The sequence below is a fragment of the Lepeophtheirus salmonis genome, chromosome 14 (genome assembly GCF_016086655.4).
Source record: "Lepeophtheirus salmonis chromosome 14, UVic_Lsal_1.4, whole genome shotgun sequence".
Lineage (NCBI taxonomy): Eukaryota > Metazoa > Arthropoda > Copepoda > Siphonostomatoida > Caligidae > Lepeophtheirus > Lepeophtheirus salmonis.
In genome coordinates this window covers 19,642,192-19,660,501 of record NC_052144.2, presented here as the reverse complement: position 1 = coordinate 19,660,501, position 18,310 = coordinate 19,642,192, and the positions used below count along the sequence as shown (strand labels likewise).

The 18,310-nt window shown below is 30.5% G+C and overlaps 1 protein-coding gene across 3 annotated transcripts in view; it reads right to left on the bottom strand.

Moving 5' to 3' along the window:
• LOC121129797 (neural cell adhesion molecule L1.1) overlaps nucleotides 1-18,310 on the bottom strand; it is a 297,246-nt gene that overhangs the window by 64,209 nt on the left and 214,727 nt on the right. For all 3 annotated transcript variants that reach the window (XM_071893367.1, XM_071893368.1, XM_071893369.1), the window contains one exon: nucleotides 5,637-5,827. In XM_071893367.1, the coding sequence (XP_071749468.1) occupies nucleotides 5,637-5,827 (191 nt within the window). The remainder of the gene's footprint in view (nucleotides 1-5,636; nucleotides 5,828-18,310) is intronic.

Sequence of the window (18,310 nt, the reverse complement as noted above, 5' to 3'; positions counted from 1 at the left end):
TTTTAGTGAAAAATTTAGATTCCACCTTATACCATAAAACGAAGTTGATCATATCTTGGCAGTTGAGTTTCGCTAAAGTCACAAATACTGCATCCCTTGATAGACGGTTTTTTATAAGTAACTGATTTTTTAAATGCGTATTTATATTGTTATACCATTTATTCAGAAGATATAATGCATCATCTTGTTAATTAATAGTATGTTCCTCGTTCAATGTTTCAATCATAAACTCTCGTTAACAAAGAATAAAAGCTGGTTTCATAAGTTTATTATTAGGATTTGTTGAATATGTGATGGAATTAAAATAATATATTATTATAAGGTTATTATTTATAAATTATTTTGTACTTTCGTCTGACACTTTACATATATAGTTACACCTACTTGTCTTAACCTGGTTTTAGTGGGAGAGATAAATAAATAGACAATAGTTATATTTCAAATATCTTTAAAAACAAAACAATCAAGAATGAAAAAGTTAATTCAGAATTGTCTTATTTCTACAATTCTATTTTTTCTTTTTTTATTGTTGGGGGTTATACAAATATGTAGAACTAATTTTGATTGTCTATAATCCAGTGATTCTCAAATAAGGTACGTGGAGAATCTCCAGGAGGTAGGTGAAATTTACAAAAAGAAAGAAAGAAATATATATTTATTTACTACGTTTAAAAGTTTGTGATGGTTAGGGAATATGTGGCTGAATATTTTACAGGGGATAAGTCAGTTACAAAAGTTTGAGAACCACTATATTATATTTTTGAATTTTTTTAAAGTAAGATAACAAAGTATGATATAATAATCATTTATTCACTATGTAACATGATTTTTTTGAATGTATGCATAAAATTGAGATATAATTAAACAAAGGAGACATTGATATTTATATCCTGTTTTCACAGCTATAAACAAATTCCCACCCATTTGAAATTTGAAATGTATGCTTTTTTATGCATAACATTGAAATATAAGTAGCAATATTCAATTTTTTAACTTTTTGGTTTTTGGCCCACCCTACTGGACACTGTAAACTTCGAGATTCTCATGTTTCTTGCATGCACCGTCATTGACTTCCACGGATTGGCTGGGACTGTCTCCTTCATATCTCTCACATCAACTTTTTCCTGACCCCACTCTCTGTTTTACGTTTGAGATCTACTTCTTCATTCTCACTGCTGGCAACCCTCTACTTGACGAGGTGAACTGTTATCCTAAGCAAATTGATCTAGTCAGAAATTACTGTGAGATTTATTCCTTTTCCTAAGCTCATTTTTACTCTGACACGTCACGTGCAATGTAGAAAAATAAACATAAACTCAGTAGTTTCCAATATAATTTCAAGCTTGAAATTGATTCATTCAACCTAGAGTTATTAAAGTTTACAGGAGTGTTTTAATTACCATACAACACTCATAACATACTTTTAAAAAAGTCCTACTCATATATGTATCTTTTAGAAACATTTCAATCCGTATTTAAATGCTTCAAACTGAAGAATAATTTAAAGGAATTTGCTAACACCAAGAGCATAATTTATCAGTTGTGCATGAAACTACCTAGAGCTAAATAATGGAAAAAAACACATTAAGTTTTTGTCATATTATATATTCAACTCATGCCACAAAATTTTTGCATCAATAAATAAATATGTTTTTTTTTTCCCTCCAGAGAAACAAGATACGTCTTTGTCTTCTTTATTTGCATCATTTTGGTATGTTAAAATTATAAAATGGCTTATTATAATAGCTCATTACTTTGTGCATTCTTATCCATTTGATATATATAATATTTTTTAAACTTGGTACAAATGTGTAAGCCACTATTTGTACATCGAATGTTCATGAGCTTCAAAGCAGACCTTTTAAGATAATTAAAATTCTCACTCAAATTTCTTTCTTTGCTGTATAATACAAAAAATCATAAAAGACTACATAGTTGCTTTAAATGATGGTACTATCAATTTATTGATCTTTTCTAAGACATTTTTGAAGTTTCGTTAAGGGCTTCAAATTACTTCCCCCTAGCCAAGTTTGTAATAATAAGTACAATTTAAAAATCAACCTCCATCATGATCACGCCTTGCATTTTGAAAGAAACAAGGAAGTAGAGTATTTTTCTTTGTGCTATATAAATTGATTATCATAAGTTGACTCTTGTATAATTTAAAACACTCTACTTTACGCACTCCGCTCTCAAAAAAGTATTAGATAGAATTTGGATTTTTACATTAGTTAATATCAATTTGGCTTAGAATTTATGTCACTTCAAACTCTTTCATTGATATTTATTTTGATAAAATTATCAATTTAATCCTATATAATAATTAATACCTATTATCAAAAATAATAATTAACAGTCGACAACATGAAAAAAACAGAATACTAGTGACTCTATGTTTTTCCTCATGTTGCCTTACTCTTTTGACAAGCGAGGTTCTGAGTAGATAAAAAGCTAGTTGTGGATACGGGGTGCATTGTGAAGTAGTATCAATTCTCAAATGGCAAAAAAAAAAAAACAACTACATTTCTGTATTCCCAAAATCAACAATGAGCGTCAAAGACACCAACTTTGACTTCCTAAAGACTACTTAGGTACTGCCATGGATCTAGACGGAGTTTTCAGGAACTCTTAGTCTACTTTCAAAAGAATGATAAACTCACTCATATTGCCAAAATTGTCTTGGTGTGGTATTCATCGAATTTTGATCTTTTTTTTGCCTCCTTCTTCTTCTGATTGCAACCCTATGGACTTTTCCTTCTACGGTATGGTTGACAGTAAACAAATTTAAACTTTTTGGCTCCTGTAGAGCCTACTTGGGATTATATTCTACAATTGTACATTGTAGCAGAACTAATACTTTTTAGAGGCTTAATGCTGTGGTATGTACAATAAAAGAAAGACATTTTTAATATACATTCAAAGGACAATACATCTTCTTTTATAAACATTTTGTAACTCTAGTTTTAGAGCACCTACAAGTCAATTTTGAAAGAACGGGAAAATGTAACAATCCCGTACACATATTTCAAGGTTTTATTTCTTGTTCTCTGCAATGAATGAGGCGTAGCACAAGTTAACAAAAATGATTATATTTGTGCGATACGTTACTCTGTATAAAGCAGAGATGAGAAAAAGTCTCTATATTGTAAGACCAAAAAAAGCCCCAAGTTTTTGGTATCAGATCTGTAGTTGAGTCTTAAGTCTTAAATATTTCTTTTAATCCCAGTTCAGTTTCAAGCTCGTTAACACTACATATATAACTCTCTTTTCTTGAGCCCTATATAAATCAAAACTAACCACCACAACACAATCTCAAAACAAATCTCAATGGTTAAGTAGGATATTATTCCTTCTCAATATGTTAGTAGTTATGTATTCGTACTCGAACTGAGCTCCCTCATATTAAAAAGTTTTTTATAGAGTAACTTATATTTAATGACATAATTGAAATGATCGTGAGCTCAATTCAAAGATCAAACATTCTGATTATGGAGTTGAGTCCAAGTCCCCCGCCATGGGTATATAGTAATAGTTACAAAAGTGATGAATCTGAATTACATAATTTTTCCTTTGAACTTAGATGTAAGAAAATATATGGAAATCATTCTTACATAATGTGTACAATTTTCAATATGTACAAATAGATTACATTAACAAAATAATTGCGTATTTAAAAAAATTAATTTTACAGTTCACGTGATAAGGGTGATTCAATTATTAGAGTTCCAGAGAATTTGTAGACATTTTTTTAAATAAATCAAATGATTTTTAATTAATAACTACCATGTTTGCCGGATTATAGGCCTTACTTTAAAAAAAATTATAGCTATGAGATTATAATCATCATGTACACTGTTTTATATCCGTTTAATCTTTTTTGTAATTGTACATCGTAGTATAAAACATATGAATTTATCAACTCTGAAGTGAAAACCCTTTTTTGTGTCTCAAATTTTGGAAAATGTAATTATTATATTTTTTTTTACAGCACCATGCCTTCAAGTATATATATAAGAGTTTATACTACAACTTTTAATTTGGTGTAAGCTACAAGTTTGTAAGAGATTGGAGAGCAATCCAATTCCTACGTTTGCGAGGTTATTCTTTAGTGATTATATTAATAAAGAGTTCAATGGTTTTGAATAATTTAATTATTGTAATGTTCTTTCTTAATATGAATTATGAATGTATATTTGTTCATGAAAAAATGCATTCCTTGCACATTTTTTATTTGATGAGACTTATTGTGCGGAAAATACGGTAATATTGATATTTCAAATTCAAATGATGAATCGATCACTTATAGTTTATGGCTTGTACACAATTTGCTTATGCCAACATGTAAATTGAAAATTAAGTTGATACACTTTTTGCTTTTTCTTGCCTAAATACAAAGATATGCATCAATTTACCCGTTGATTGTTGGAAATTGAATATGAATATCTTGGACATTAGCGATCTTTATATGTTGTATATTAAATATAAAATAAAAAATTCCATTAATAGTTTTTTTTGTACCATTTCCAAATAGGGAGAAAAACATTCACTTTTGAAGAAAAAAAACCGTCATTCGATGAAAAAGTAAACCAAATGATACATCAAAACGGTTTTTTATTATTTTTGGGGAAAATTGAATGAAAATCACCTCATATCAGAGTCGGAAATAATGAAATGTCAGTCAGAATATTTGAAAAAAATCAAAAAACAAAACACGTATATATTTTTCTCCAGAATATAATAGACGTTTTTTTTCCAGAAAAAATTGTTATGCCTTTATGTTTTTCATAGATGGTGTTAAAAACCACTATCCTACAGTGTGCATAACAAAAATATGTTTATTAAAAAAGAAATTGAAATCTTAAAAATCAAGTACCAAAACTTTTGTACCAATAGACACTTGTGCCCCCTTTATTTAATATCGATTACTGTGCTTATTTAAAACATAGTTTATATTTTTTATTTGATAGCAAAGATGCCACACAATATTTCATATTTTATAGCTATTCATCAAAAAGTGAGTTCTGAATATTTTCTATCCTACTGAATATCATCATTTTTCAACATTTGAAAAATACAACTTGAAAGTATTATAACTATTTTATTTTTGAAGGAATGGATCTATTAATCAAATGTATATTTGTTACTATATTGATACAAATATGTTAAAAATATTGTTTAGCTCTAATTTATACATCAGAAGTTATTCATGTTTGAATTGTTAGGTCGTGAAGGGATTTCTTTTGCACATGTATCAACTGGTATATTTTATTTTTCTTCTACGTCATATCCTATGCGGTGCTGACAGTGTTTAAATACGTTCAGTTGAATGAAATATAGATGATGAAAGAAAAAAATTCTCAAATTAATGGTCTACAATTTTACAATGAAACCTAACAAAATGTTTGTGTTGTGCAATAGAAGACAAATAAATAAAAGCTTTCGTTGTAGGTATGTATCGCTTGTAATGTACTTTGGTATGAAAGGGTTAATTATAATATTAAAAACCAAATTTTATTTTCCCCTTTAATATTTTTATCAATATTAAGAAAATAGTACAAGAAATACATAACGATCTACGAAAATGTACTTCATGTACTCAATCTACAATAATAGAAAAATTAATTAGAGCAACTCACCCTCTTTGCTCCTAAATTCCTCACTCGACAGTCCAAATAGGCAGTTTGGCCAGCATATACACTTATGTTACGGTTGTTATGCGATCCAAAGGAAGGTGCGACAAAATAAGGTTCCATTTTTAGCTCAGGTCCAATCGGAAGACCCACAAGAACACCATCACTTCTTTTTTTATGACCTCCATCCACAAAGTCTAATAAACATAAAAATAAATGTCAAATGATATACTGGAATCACCAATACATAATATTCAATGTAATTAAGCTCAGTCAGTTAAATTAGGTGAAGTTGTCGCATATTAATTAAATTTTATTTCTCTAAAAAATAAAATACAATTTTGTACGTAAAAAAATTAAATATGTACTGAGTGGTCTGAGATTGAAGAGACATATATTCTAAATTATAAGGAAGGCTAATGGGCACCTGGGAATCATTAAAATAAGTTTCAAAAACTGAAACCCTTCGTTCATGATAAAACCTTACAAGCATTATGTCCTCGCAGTATTAAGGTACTGATCCGAGATTTGGACTCCTTCCAGAGACTATTTAATTAAATCCCTAGACTCTGTTATGTGTCCATGTTTCCTTCCTTGGAAGATAACGATGGCTATCTATGCAAACTCAAAAGACTACCTATATAAACTTTGAGCCTTGGTGGCACTCTTAACACTAATCCAACTAATATAACCCCATACTTTCTTTTATTAGTATCCCCATACTTTTTTTGATTAATTAATTTATCAGAAACAATTATTCTTTTAGTATAAGTGAATAACACTATGATCCCTCGAAAACACGATAACTGAAGCATACCTTAGTCACCGAGAACAAAAATACTAACTTGACTGACTTGTTCAGTATTAAGATTATTGAACACAAAGTAAAATTTATTGCCAGTTGCGTGTTACAGCGTTCCAAAATGGAAGTAAAAAAGAGAAAATTCGATACATTCTTCGGTATCACTACAACCAATTTTTTTTGTGGTCTATATGGACCCAATAAAGGATCGAATTCAAGACCAAAGAGGTGGTTCCAACGAATCTGTTCTAGTAATATGGACATCGAAGATAGGTACAAAAACTTATTGAATTGCCAAATTATGAAATTGCCTTCAAAATATACAAAAGTAATCAACAAAACGGCGCATATTTGATCTAAATCCGATAATCCTAACTATGTTTTTTTTTTGTTTTTTTTCACATAAAGACTTTATTCGTTTGGAGAAGTTACATATAAAAATAAACATTTTAGTTTATAATTAAATTCCCAAAATAAAGTCAATACAACAATTAATTAGCACGATGAGTCAAACGATAATAAAAATACTCTGCTTGGTATTGTTATTGTAAAAATAAAGCGAAAAAAGCACAGAACTTTTTATTTCACTTATTATTAGGTATAGTAAAAAGAAGTCCATTATTTTTGATGCATTAATAAAAAAAAATCCATTAATGTTCATCTCCTTCGCAATCAAAAGAGTGCTGAAATGACAATCGGACTCGACAAGTTCTATTATTTTGTCCACATGGATCTTTGACATCAGAATTATCTTAACATAATAAACTATAAACGCTATTCACATTTTCAGCCACCTGGCTTTCGTTTCCAACTTGTTTAAAAAAAAAAAAACTGAAAAACGCAAGACGGGCGACTGAAAATGTGAATAATATTTACAACACTGATGCTGTAACAGGCAATTAAATGCAATATTGGTTTCGTCAATTATGTTTGGATAATTTTAATATCAAAGATACACAACGCTCAGGAGGGCCAATTGTCGAAAAAGTATATAAAATAATGGAAATTGTCATGTCTAACCGTTTTGATTTCCAAGGATAAACAGTAATAGGAAAGAATTATAAAGTTAAAAAAAAATCCATTAAACTAATAAGATATTGTCTTATGCAATTCAACTTACTCAAACAATCTTAATAAATCGATGGCGATAACACCATGGCAATATGAATGAAGAAAGTGTATATTAATACAAAATAGTTGAATCCGAAGGGATTCACAAGCACAAAATTGTGTGTATGTATGTAATTTCAATTATAAAATACTCTGAAATCTTTCCTATAGTCTATTCAAGTGAAAAAAATCTTGCCTCATTAAATAGTTTGAAAGCTAGGGTGTCATAATTGTACAAAAATATATTTTCTCTATGGAAATGGTCAGTTTTTTCCATTATCATATAATAATATATTCAATCCATGCTTACAATTAATATCTTATTGCTAGTCTACAAAAAAAAATGTAGACACAAAAACAATACCAAAGATATTGTAGAAGTAGAATAGTTTGAAAAAACTTACTGGTGTATTGCTTTTTTAGTACGTAGTAGTTGCCACATTTTACCGAGTTTTTTTATATATAAAATGAATTTAAACATGTCAACTTATAAATACATTTCAAAAAGACATAAATAAACATGAAAAAAATTACTCCCAGAGTGTAAAGGCGGGTTTCCACATATATCCTGTATTTACATGTCTATGTGGATATACAGTTATAGATGGGTCATTCCACGTCAAGTGTATACACTTTTTTGCAATTTACGGCATGACCATCACCGATTTTGATGATTTTTAGTAAGCTGGTTTTTCTATATGAAAGAAGAGAGTGTGTGGAATATTAGGGTATCTGTGATTCACCTAGGTCGTTGTAGGTCTGCTCAAAGTTGGGCTTAATGCGTTGGACCAGTGTTGTTCAGAAGACCATAATTCCTTTCATAGTGGCTCGATTTTAACACAAACTACGTCAAAAAATGCACAAGAACGCAAAATATAATTTATATTCAATAATAATCTTATTTAAATCCAAAATAAAAGTTTAGGGCTCTTGTGCAGCCTTCAAAATGGCGCTGCTGCCTAGCAGCAAAATCGTTTTTGTTTTAATTTTGGTCGAACATGTCTCAATATATTTTTTCAAACATATCCAAAACTCAGAGTGGGATCTTGATGGGATATAAGAGCATTAACTACAGTATGTAGAACCACTTTTGTAGTAAATTCGTATTATTCTTCTATATTTAAACTCGTATTTTATATACTATACCTATTTTCTGTTGATTAATGAAATAAATTAGGATTCTTATTTACGAAAGTATAATATAATTGAAAATTTAGATATTTTATTAAATATATTATAAAAAATATTTTTTTTTATAAATATGATAAAAATAATAAAATAATTGTTCACAAATCGTATTGTAATGAAACTTGTGACAATTTCCATTAAATACCTTTGAGATATGAGCCTCCCCATCACTCTGACTGTTCACCAAAGTGACAAAATCAATCCGCATTTATGTATGGTGTTTTGTTTATATGTTGCTTGGCAACAGTCCACTCAGTAGGGATCTATTTTTGTTCCAATAAGTCATTTCATTCGTTTATATGATTAAATAAACAAACAAATCAAAATCTATTACTAAGTATTATTATTAACAGTACATTTTCCTAGTATATATTTTGCTTTATACTGTGTGATAAAGCAATATCACACTGGAGGTTGCAATGCTGTCCCTCTATATTAGCGCTGCTTTGATTGGCCGCCGGCCAGCATGGTGTGTCTTATTGGCGTCTTTTGCAAAATACACACATCCATAGTTAGGGTTGTGGGAAGCGTGCTTTGCGCCCGCAAATACAACTTCAACTATCTGATTCCTCTGTTTTCTTTCGGACATAAACACACTTTTATTCATAAATCATACTTGATGGTCGATGGGTAATTTCGAACATACTTATTATGATTTTTTTAACATTACAACTTATCTGAAAGGTTTCTACATATAGTAGCTTTCCTTCACTAAAATATAGCTTTACTTGGTACTATTTAATCAAAATAATATTATCAAGAAAATGTCTTTATGTTAGTTATAATTTATTGTATGATACAAATAGCATTAAATATTAATTGTCATAATATAAAACTTTGGTTACGAATATCAATATACGAGGTGGATCTAATCATCGTTAGACCTGAGATACAAGTATTTAACTTCTATTTGAAAGAACATTCAATGATGACGTCTAACAAATTGACCGGAGTCCGGAAGTATAGAGAAGCACAATTAAGATTATTTGATGATGCAAATAAAATATGCGAAGTATATATTAATGGAGAATAGTAGAAACGGCAAAGAATAATCAAAATAGTCTAGTATCAAAGGGTGTTAACGCAAATACAGTGATGTGGATTCAATATATATCGAAGAAGTCAAAGCTGTAGGAGATCATGGAACAAGAGCCAAGAAAGATTGTGTAGACAGTGTGGTTTCCAATTTCCTCATAAGAATGGGAATGTTTACTTGCAAAAATCATCGAATGTACAAGATGTGGTAAGAGAGGGCACTATGCAAGAGTAAGCAGGTGTCTAAAAGAAAACTCAATTTCAATCAACTCTATTCAAAAATTTGAGCTGAATAAATAACCCATCGATGCATTGAATGTCCATGGAAATTACTTCAAAAATATAATAGGTACATATGGGAGTGGTGCAATCCCATCTGTCGCTGGATCAATTGTTCAAAGTAAATATCGATTCCAACCCAATTAAAAGAGTTATCGTTTAGAATATATCTTTAACTTGAATTATTTATTTATTTACACATGAAGGAAGAGAGATTGTTGTATATTATTAATATATAACTTACCTATAAATAACTTTATAAATGTATATTATATTCTGTAAATTTATGCAAGACAAAATATTTTGTTAGTTAAAGAACATCAACCCCATCATTACAGAAAGTGTACTTATAACTTCTTAGTTACCACCAGAGGATAAATAGATAACTTCGACACGAAATCTAAAGAATAGAAATGAGGCAATCAAGTAACAAATTATTTAAAAAATATTGTTTATATTTACGCGTTGACAATTAAATTATAACAAAACATTCATTCCATTTGGTGATCAAAAATTTCTTAGTACTTAGTTTGGACCTCCTTTTCGTATTGATGATATTCCTCATACTAAAGACTCTCTCAGCATAACAATTGACAATTGGAGTATTTTTGTATACAAGGTTTTCACTTGTTGAGAGTTCCTTTAGTTTTGTGTAGCCAGGATTCTTTTGAAGCACTTCTTTTAACTTGGTCTTGAATGGTTCTTCCTTCAAATCTTGATTCAGATTTTCTACTATGGTTAGGCTGGTAAGAAGAGGCAATCTTTTCACAAGCACAGTTATTGCCAAAGTAACTATGCTACGTCCAAATTGAATGATGAAAACGTTTAATTCTCATTCGTCTCCTTGAATCTTGTATTTATTGAATACTTTTAAGTTGTTGATTTGATGGGAGGTTTCGAAGTGGCGGATTACTTTCCATAAAGAACGAAATGGGTACGAGAAACTGCAAAAACGGCAAGATATACTTTTATTTACCAAATCATAATTCCACACATCAGTACCTCTGTTGTTAGAACCCCATGAAAAAAATACACGTTTTCTTCGGCATGATGATGATGTAAATGAGAGAGCAGTGAGGGGAAGTTGCTTTGCTGATGATTAGTACAATACTGAGGAAAAGTTGATTAGAAGATACAATTTTAAATAATCTCTTTCAACCAATCAAATTCGTTATTTTTCAACGATTACAGCAACCCATTCCGCAATGGATATCCGAAAATTGTTTAAAAGAACACTGCAGAAGACATTAACCATAGTAGGAAGAGGGTGGAGACAATGTGAGTCCCGCGGCAGTCGGAAAAGTCGACGTTACTTCGGCTCTGTCAATGTCAGCGCTATAACCGTTGTGGAACCTAGGACTAGCATCGCCACCTTAATCTTTCTCAACTCGCTGCCTTTGCCGTCACCGCCCTCACTCCCGAACAAGCAGCCTTCGGCTTCTTCACTGCCATCCGTTGGGGGGCCTTCAAGTGCCAGTTGATCTCAAAACAATACAACCAACCCTGGTATTTCTTAAAACATATCCAACTTGCGAGTACTTTGGATTAAAGCAGTCCTTATACAACTCATAGTTTGCTGCCAGAGAATGGGTTGAGTATTTGTGTGAGAAAGATTCAACTTTCTGCTATCTCTAGATAAACTTTGGGTAAAATAGAAACAGTACCGATGTTTTTACCATGACTGTCTAAAGCAACTGGTCCATGCTGTTGTACGTGGAAAGGACCTCGGAAAGCACAAGTCCAGCAAAGAGCACATGAAGTCAGTAGCATTGTTGAAGGAGAGGCATAAAAGGAGTCTGGCTAGTACAGAGATCTCCACACATGTAAATACAACACAACTAGACAGGAACCGCACCTATGTAGCAGCTATTGTTGGACATCATTCAATTTATAGCATTAAAACCAACTGCCTTTTCGTGGTTCAGACGATACTTTGGATGGAATAGATGAGGTGGGAAGTGACATTTTTCTTGTATTAATGGACTACATCCTTAAAAAGGACAAGGATCTTACTAGGATTTCTCGCACCATCACTACGAATGCCACATACACATATAAAATGAAATTATTTAAATGATGGATACAATGCAGAAAATTGAACAGGAAGAATTGCAGAGAGAGGTGACATAGGTACACTGCTTTAATCGTCAGTTGCATTTGGTTGTGGTCTTCTCATTTCGCACTGGAAAACTTTTTCAGTGTATCCACTTCACTCTACAAGTACTTCAAGGAACCTACAGTGGCTGCAGTGTAAACGGGAGAGAAGTTAAAGGGGTTGCATGGGCAACGGTGGATATGCCATGTTTTGGAGAAGAGCAACTGTAATGAAGCTTTATTAGATTAGCCGTGAGTAGTCCTGAGAGGGTTGGTAAGAAAGTTAACACAAATCCTACTCAGTATATAGTAAAAACAAACGAATTCTAGATTTATGGACAGGTTTTTAGAATTTTGTCATATAGCCTTTGTGAGCCAAGCTTTTAGAAAATTTCGAACTTCAACAACATAAATAAAGGACTATTCATGAAAATAATTTAAAGCTTTATTCAAAGAATATAGTTGAATCAAGCCTTGCTGATTACTATTATATTTTATGTAAGTAACGAACTCGTAGAAGTTTAATATAATATTTCAGTGCCCCCACATACTCGGGTGTCAAATATTTTCAAACCAGCCTGGTCTTGACTCCAAAGATAACTGTATTGAATAATAATATTTTAAATTATTATTCCGCTTTCATATTCATCAAAAAACCGTGTTGGTTGTTCAATAAAGATCGCATCCTCTCCATACTGAAGATTAAATAAAATTAATCTCATTTGTTCATGATGATTTTGAAGTACTTAATCTCTCACTTAGATATATACATCTGTATACATTACTACGATTCAACCCATTCCTGCTCATATGATTAAGGCATGTACATTGTACATATTATAAGGAACACACAATCTCTGCAGATGTAATTTTTTCCTTATGTAGAAGTATAAGACGGAAAATTAAATCTCTAGATTACTTTATTCATTTTTAAGCACGTACATATGTACATATATATTGTATGAGTAAGGATAATTATATCCAACAATTATAATTCCTACATAAGAATACATATGTTCCAGTTGTTTAAAAAAAAAATCTTAAATTTTTTAAAGTCTGGTCTCCTACATACTTAGTAAGAAAAAAACAGGGCCGAGCCATCAACTTAATACTTACATAAGGGATATTGTATTCAAATATATAATCCGTCTAATACTTAACACATCTACCTAACATAGTGGATTGACCGGGAACAGATAAATTGTAATCCACGGGGTGGAGTACTACCCAAGACAATCATAATTATAGTATTCAAAAAAACATCTCATATGCATCTATGTGATCCATAACTCACTAGAAAAAAAAAGTTTTGATCTTATGTTAGTCAAAGAGGACAAAAAAAAGTGTGCACTATGGGATTACAGCCCCTCCAGCTACTCCCCTGCATCTTGAAGCAAATTGTGAAATTAATAAATTTCGATGGCGAAGTGCAACATCTAAACATTGATCAATTTTTCTTCATATTTTATTAAAAGAAACATTGATGGACTCTGTTCCCCTCAACATTTCGAAAGAAAAACAAATTTAAAAATCAGTCTTCTATGTGTAGTTGTGTATAACTTGGGATTTTGTACAAGTTGCAACGAAAAAATGAGTTGAATAATTTTAAATGAAGGGTTAACTGTATTTGGGATGAGAAATATGCAATAATTAAATATTCCGTAGATGATAAGATATATATTTATGGTGTAATTTTTGGATATTTTAATAATAATTACTAACCTTTAGTACATTCTAAAGTACAAATACACACAGTTATACTGTTTACAAATAAATAATAACCATGTTATTTGAATAAATCAAAATGAAATGATAGTATCAATTAATAGTTGATCATGATTACAATGATCAAGTGTGGTAACCAAATAATGCATCTAAAGATGAATACATTGCAAGTTGTACAATATTCGTATGCAAGTTGCAACACGTACAGACCTCGCAACTTATATACAACATGTACCAACGTATATTTGATCGTTTTGATCAAATATATGCAATCATGTATAAGCAAATGTTTTTGCAGATGTATAGGAGAGAGAAGAGAAAAAGAAATTCCTTTTTCCTCCGTTAGATGCCGCTGGGATGTTTCTTATTAATATTTGGTATATTAAAATTCAATGGAAAAAAGTCCTCGAATTGTTTTTAAATACGTGACTTTATTTTTTAATAAATATACTCGTTTATTAGTGATATATGCAATATTAAGCATACTTATCTTCAAACTTAAAACCTACAGATATGCCTTCATTATCAATGATTTTATAAAAACTTATAATTTAATTGTCTATTGGCTAGCTGTAGTACCTGGCATTAGTGTTTGGCCAGTTCTTATTTATTAGATTCATTCTAATCTGAGGACCGGTCCTATTAGTAATTGGGACAGGCCCTTAAGACGGTAGGCCCTTTGGACTGTCAGTTCTAGAACTGATTAAAAGAAGAAGAAATAAAGTTGATTGACATCAAGAAGGACTGGACAGGACTGAAGTATTCAGCCCTAAAAAAAGACTAACACAACATTACCTGGCAATACTAGTAGTAATTAAGCTTCGGGCAAACTTTTTTTTACTCCATCCGACCTAGTCATTGCCCTTATAAAAAGTCAATATAACTACATAAAGTATATATCCTTCTTTAAGAACGACCGAGACGCAGCCTATACGGAATTTATGAGAGCTATTTCCATATTTGCCAGAGTTTTGTGAATGAAAAAATAAGATAAATGGAAAAAATGATACTTCATAATTTTAATAATCGTCTAAGTAAATATTAACGTAAAATATTCAAGCAGATTACATAGGTTGAAGAATGATTATTTATGGATTCTGGATTTAGGGTGGGAAATTTATGTATGTTTGTATATATATAAATCAAGTTTGTGACTTTTTTATATGTTGGATTTCCATACATTTTAATGAATCTCAATAGATCATTTTTGTAAAATTTTTTACAAGCAAAGTTTGAATTTTTGATTCAGAATATGAATTACTTCAATGATATTCTTCTGTAACTGGTAATTTTTCCATGTTCTCCCTCCTCTGGTTATTTAGATTCTTGTAGATTTCGCAACGGAACATATTCTAGCCTGTATATATTTTTATATTATAGCCTATAGGTTCGATTTTGAGCGTTAGTCTTTACAGTTGTATCTCCATTTTAGATCAGAAGAAAAAGGAAAAAAGTTAGGACATAAAGAAGGAATAATGTTTATAAAGACGAAGAAGTAAAAGGTCATTTAGTTCTTTTCTCAAAATGGAGTGTAAAGTACATTTGTACTTTTCCAAGAATTATGATCAATAAAAGAATAATAAATAGAAGGATTTTTTCGAAAGGTAATATGGGGACCAAATTAAGTATCATAAATCAAACGGAAACCGCAAAGTCTAGATAAAAGTCTTGGATATCTTAATACATCCCACAAATACTAATACAAAGCTTATAACTAACTCAACATCTTTAGGACTAAAATACTCATAACGTGAGGCCAATTTGAGCATTGCTGTCCAAATATTGTTGAAAAAAGAAATTATATTTTACAATACTGTATTTTAAAGGTTATTTTCTTATTAAGGTGAATAAAATGTAAATTAAAAAAAAATACCCTGCAATTCCAAATTCTAATGTATATATGAAATTAAAAACAATGGGATTTTTATTCGATTGCTTTTATGTTGACACAGGACATGCCTCCAACATATTGCAAAATCATAGAAACAAAATGTAGTCTAAACATCAGAATAACGAGTTTTAGAGAATCTGTCCCATAAGAATATGTTGAGTTCAAATTTGTCAAACACAAATATAAATAGAGATGATCAAAGAATCTATTGAGTATTTGGAATCATTTATGAATAATAAGACAAATCCATAAAAAATATTGTAGACATCAGTACACAAACACAATACACACATAATCATAAATGAATTTGACCATCATACAGATATGTAATTACATATTATGTCTGTCATACCAAAGAACAAACTGTATTTAAATCATAGCTAAAGGAATTAGAATAGTGAAGTGTATTTTTGTTGTATATTATTAATGTATATTGTACTATCAACAATTTTCGTACGTATTCAAAGACAACGGATCCTTGGAACCCGTCCAAGTCCACACAACTACACTACACTACAAACAATGTTGCATATTTTTTTTTAATTATCAAATCGCATGTTGTCACATAATTACGTACCTACATAATAAAATAGGGATATTGAAGCAGTTCTAGCATATTAAAGGACAATTTAGTAGAATGCAGACTTGAAAATGATTATTATAATAGAGTTGATGAACATTATATACTTTCCATTTTTAAGGTGAGACTTTCTCCCACCATCTATTTCATCATCAGTGGGGAGAAAAATGAAGATATTGGAAATAAGGTCTTTTTTTAGTTGTAATCTGAGAAGGTTTTTTTTATTTTCCAAAGCTCGCATTCTTATTCTTTTTTTCTTACATGGAAATCAATAAAGTATAAAGTAACCCCAAGTGCGTGAAATATGAAGAGTAACGCAGAGGATTTAAGTCCTCGTTGGGCTCGGAGTATAATTGAGGATCCACATCGGAGTAAATCCAGTCTATGTCCTTGCTAGATACAAAGAGGGGTTTGCGTTTATACAATTAGCTGTTTACAGCTAATTGTATAAAACATCATGATAGTTACACTCTTCTTCACCTCAATTGTTAATTTTTAAATGCATGACCTTTCGACATCTCTTAAATAACACACTGACATTTTTTTTTCTTTGATTATATTTTAATATAGTGGCAAATTACTTATTTATTCCTCTCTTTTAAAGTCGTATCTCTGAAGATCCAAAATAGGAATTTACCGAAAAAACTAAAATAAACTACAATATTGGCTACACAATACTATGGGTAATTAAAAAAATGCCCTAGATAGGTCCAAAGGCAAAGATTGGTTCAAATGCAAAATTCGGTATAGATCGTTTCAAAAGCAAAATTCTGTCAACATTGATCCAAAGTAGTCTAGTTCGGTCCCCAAAAATCGGTCGTATTTGAAATTCGGCTTACCTGATTTTACATATCAATTGTTTATAACGTGATATAAGTTTTTAAATTGTGAACATGGTACAATGCGGTCATACGAAGTTTAAATAGAGATAGCTCGGAGGAACTTTCATCCCGTCATTCCTCTTGGAATGCGGAACTCCGAGTTCGAGCATCTTTTGTATATATGGTGATCTTTTTAGATTTTCAAGGTTATTTAAATATTTATAATTATTTCCTATCTTTGTTTAATATAATTTTTTTAAATCAGACCATAGAGTGAGAGCGGAAAAAAATAGGTCCATACAGTAAGTCTCAACACAAGTAGATTTATTGTCCTCGGAGATTTTGTTACTTTAATTTATTTTTACATATTATGTACAAAGTGCATGCATTAAACTATTTTTTTTAAATCACAAATTCCCCAGATATAAATATATACATATATATTTGGAATATTATTATCATTACAATATACTCATCGAGTTATATCAAGCATGAAATATATAAACGAATGATTATAAAATTACATAATAATGATATGTACTTAGGTCATGTTTTTTAATTAATTGTTCGAGTTTTAGATGTACCTTTTGAATACTAATATACAAATATTATTTTTAAATTTTAATTTGATACATTCGTAACATATGCCTTGCCCATTTGTAATTAGTTACGTTTCTCTCCATACAAAAGGTGTGGCATTTATTTAACAATATTTTTTTGCATTTTCATACTATTTTTGTTTATGTCAATGATATCATCATTAAAAGTTGATGACTCTTTGTAGCTGTTACCTGAATAGAAGTTTTTATTTTTATTTTTCAAAGATGTTATTATTATTCTTGAAGAGAGCTCACAAAATTATAAATTAATCACTAGAGTGTGTGAGATACGAAAAAGAACGCTGAGGATTTTTGTTTTTTAGAATACCGGCAGATAATATTATCTTCAATTATTTTTATGATCATCATAATGTTACTTCATTCGTTGAAATTGTAGAGAGTTTAATAAGAAGGCAATGAGATCAAAATCTCACATTAATTCGATTGGCCCATGGCTACACCTCCAAGGTACGTAGAGTAAGGACCAGTTTAGTATCTCATATCCAATGTGCATTGTGCAAAAGATCCTTTTTTTTTTTTGGGGGGAAGAGTTAAA